The sequence below is a fragment of the Zonotrichia leucophrys genome, unplaced genomic scaffold (genome assembly GCF_028769735.1).
Source record: "Zonotrichia leucophrys gambelii isolate GWCS_2022_RI unplaced genomic scaffold, RI_Zleu_2.0 Scaffold_131_126668, whole genome shotgun sequence".
In the NCBI taxonomy this organism is placed as follows: Eukaryota; Metazoa; Chordata; class Aves; order Passeriformes; family Passerellidae; genus Zonotrichia; species Zonotrichia leucophrys.
This window is the reverse complement of record NW_026992336.1, coordinates 38,538-42,431: the sequence shown is the minus strand read 5'-3', so window position 1 is coordinate 42,431 and position 3,894 is coordinate 38,538. Positions and strand designations below refer to the sequence as shown.

Sequence of the window (3,894 nt, the reverse complement as noted above, 5' to 3'; positions counted from 1 at the left end):
GGACGCTGCCCTGGGCTGTGCAGCGCACTGGGGATGGATCAGCCCCTGCTCTGCTGCTCCTTCCCATCTGCCCCAGGGCCCTTGCAGAGCCCCAGCCATGCTGTTTGCCCCCAGCCTGCCCACGGCCAGCCTGGGGCTGCTCACGGGGCTTTTCTGTGCTGAGCATTGGCCTGGACGCGTTCTTGAGAGAGCCTGGGCAAGGAGCCTGGAGCCCCCAGGCCCTGGGCTGAGGCGTCAGCGCTGCCCCAGCAGTGCCCATGGCCTGTCCCTGCTGCAGCCCCGGCACTGCCACCCCCAGGGCTGTGCCCGGCCCCGAGAGCACTCAGGCCCTGCAGCAACACCAGGGCCACCAGGGCAGCGGGGCAGGGCCACGGCAGCAGCACTGGCAACACCAAGTGCTGCTGCTGCTGCTGGGCACAGCTGCTGTGCCAGCACTGATCTGCCCCAGCTCTGCACACAGACATTGCTGCTGCAGCTCCAGAGAAGTGAACAAAAGGGGAACTCCAGTGAAAATTCTGCTGGGAGATCCTTTAGTTCCTTTAAAGCCACCAAGAGACCAGCTCCTCATTGACACAGTCTGAGGCCACAGTGAAGTTAGGAGACACAAAATGAGAAATTTCAGAAAAATGGCCTTGGTTTAGGGAGAATAATAAAAAATCAAAACAGAATTTTAAAAAAAAATCCAAAAATAAATATCGAAGATTACTTTTATTTCAAGAGATATGCAGAAATTGGCAACCAGATTAATGTTTCCTAAATGGCCCACTCATCAGTGTCCACACTGCAGCCTTGAGCTCTTGGTTCCTCAGGCTGTAGATGAGGGGGTTCAGGGCTGGAGGCACCACCGAGTACAGAACTGACAGGGCCAGATCCAGGGATGGGGAGGACATGGAGGATGGCTTCAGGTAGGCAAAAGAGCCAGTGCTGACAAACAGGGAGAGCACGGCCAGGTGAGGGAGGCAGGTGGAAAAGGCTTTGTGCCGTCCCTGCTCAGAGGGGATCCTCAGCACGGCCCTGAAGATCTGCACATAGGAAAAAACCATAAAGACAAAGCAGCTTGAGGCGACAACGATACTTACAGCAAGAAGTCCAAGTTCCCTGAGGTAGGATTTGGAGCAGGAGAGCTTGAGGAGCTGTGGGATTTCACAGAAGAACTGGCCCAGGGCATTGCCATGGCACAGGGGCAGGGAAAATGTATTGGCTGTGTGCAGCAGAGCATTGAGGAAGGCACTGGCCCAGGCAGCTGCTGCCATGTGGGCACAAGCTCTGCTGCCCAGGAGGGTCCCGTAGTGCAGGGGTTTGCAGATGGACACGTAGCGGTCGTAGCACATGATGGTTAGGAGGGAAACCTCTAATGACATGAAAAACATAAAAAAAAAGAGCTGTGCAGCACATCCTGAGTAGGAGATGTCCCTGGTCTGCCAGAGGGAATTGTGCATGGCTTTGGGGACAGTGGTGCAGACGCAGCCCAGGTCATTGAGGGCCAGGTTGAGCAGGAAGAAGAACATGGGTGTGTGCAGGTGGTGGCCGCAGGCTACGGCGCTGATGATGAGGCCGTTGCCCAGGAGGGCAGCCAGGGAGATGCCCAGCAAGAGGCAGAAGTGCAGGAGCTGCAGCTGCCGCGTGTCTGCCAATGCCAGCAGGAGGAAGTGGCTGATGGAGCTGCTGTTGGGCATTCCTTCACTCTGGCCATGGTGGACAGTTGAAAGAAGACATTGACAAAGTGTGACTAATCCATTTGTGTCAATTCTATGTATTTGACGTGAAATCTCTCCAAAATCACCTCTCTTCCTGTGAGGGAATTTTGCTAAATATTTTTTGATTTTGAGTTTGTGTTGCTGAGTACCTGCCTCATCTTTAGCACTGCTCTCAGCCTGAACACTTGGGAGACCCAAGGAAAACAGGGCTCCCTGTGCCCCACTGCAGTCAGTGCTAGTCCCCACACAGGAGTCTGTTGAATATTACAGCTTGTCTGTTTCAGGGTGCCTGCATTTAAAAATGTATTGAAAAATAAACTGGACTTTGTGAACACTCCAATTTAAAAATAAGTTTTTCCAAACCCTTCTCTCTTTCCCAATGCAGCTGGACCGGATGGAATACAAAAGGCTGGCGTGCCTCTCTGCTGCCTCGAGATGTGCCTGCTGGGAGCTGTTTCTCTCTATCCAAGCCTTGTCCCTGCCTTTGCTGGCAAAGCCCAGCCCAGCCCTGGGGGCTCAGATCTGCCCTGCAGACCCCTCCCAGCACAGGGACCTGCCCAGGGGCATCTCCCTGGCAGCAGGGCCTTAAGGGCAGGCCAGACAAACAGAGATGCTGCAAGCCAAGGTGCTGCTGCTGCTGTCGCAATGGAGAGCAGGCTGAGGAGGCACTTTCTGAGGGAGAGCTGAGGCCCATCTGCTGATGCCCAGGCTGACAGTGCAGGAGTGTCAGTGACACAGCCAAAGCTGACAGCCCCTTTCCCTTCCCTTCAGGAGAAAGCTGAGAGCAGCCCTGGCCATGCAGCACCATCTCCAGAGCAGGAGGAATCTGCCCTGATGGGGGTGGCTCCTTCCACCTCCAACTTCTCCCCTGCAGCGTCCATGGGGAGCTGCCAGGCAGGCTGAGAGCTGCCCCTGGCAGGTGGCACATGCCCTGGGCTGGCCAAGAGCCCTGAGGGCTGCAGGAGCTGCTCTGCAGGACAGCCCTGGGCAGCCCTGGCTGCAGCCCCAGCTTCAGCCCCTGCAGCCATCCCTGGCAGCAGGAGCCGTCCTGCCCTGTCCCTCTGACAGTGCCCAGGGCAGCCCCGCTGTGCAGCACATCCTCCTCCTCCTCCTGTGCCAGAGAGAAACTGGGAGAGTCCTCCTGACACATCCCCCAGGCTGTGGGGTGTGCTGGCTTCAGGAGATCCCTCCAGGAGCACAGGGGACATTGCCCTGCACCCACACACTCACCATGCACAGGGCTGTGAAGATCTTTCCCCAAGTGAAGTCTCAGCTCAATGTCTTCCCAATCCTGATTGCCTTCAGCCTGTCTCTGCCTGGCTCCTGTCCCTCAGTGCCTGCAGGCAGAGCCCTCAGCCCTGCTGGGCTGGGAGAGGAGCTGGTCCTGGGAAGAGCTGTTCCTTTAAAGCTCAGCAGCACAGACACAGCACAAGGACTTTAATGAGCCTCTTGGGGCTTTGGTATTGTTTACATCAGACTCAGTCCCTGAGAGAGTGTTCAAAAAACTTCTAAAGAACTTAAATTGAAACTCTGAACTTTCTTGAAGTTTTAATGGGTTCCACTGAGGGACACGACTGAGAAAGTGTCCCTAGGTTCCAGTTAGAGCAGAACACTGGAGGCAGTGATGACAGCTGGGGACAAACAAGGCAAAGGTGTCTCTGGTGCTGGGCAAAGCTGGATGTGTTTGAGGAATGCAAAGGGCCAAGGCCTGAGCCCCAGCCCCTGGCCAGGCAGATGCTGTCCCTCTCTCCTTGCTCAGGGCTCTTGCCGGGATGGGCACTGGCATGTGGGGATGTGCAATGGCAAGGGCAGGAGCATGGGGCGGCCCCTGCCAGGCTGCTGAGCAGGGACAAGGAGGCAATGAGGCCCCAGGCCTGCAAGGGTCACTTGTCTCCTGCTCCTGCCTCAGGCCCAGGCCCAGCAGCCATGGCCAAAGTGCTGCCCAAGTTGGCTCTGGCAGGGCTGTCTTGCAGCTGCTGCACATGCCTGTGCCCTGTGCAGCCCAGGCTGTGCTACAGTGTCCCTGCCCTGCGCCTCTGTCCCTGCAGGCTGTCGGCATCCCCCGGCTGCCTCACCTGGCTGGGCCCTTCCTTTGCTGACAGCTCTGCCTCCTGCCTGCCTCTGCCTGCCCACAAAAAGCTTTGGCATGACCCAGACTCCTTCTGGGGGATGTTCTGCACCATAGCCCTTCCCTGGG

The 3,894-nt window shown here is 57.0% G+C and overlaps 1 protein-coding gene across 1 annotated transcript; it reads right to left on the bottom strand.

The window, feature by feature from the left end:
- Positions 1-743: 743 nt before the first annotated feature.
- Positions 744-1,439, bottom strand: LOC135460940 (olfactory receptor 14J1-like). Its single transcript, XM_064737914.1, has one exon. It carries the CDS (start codon positions 1,437-1,439, stop codon positions 744-746), a length of 696 nt encoding a protein of 231 aa, XP_064593984.1.
- Between the last annotated feature and the right edge of the window lie 2,455 nt (positions 1,440-3,894).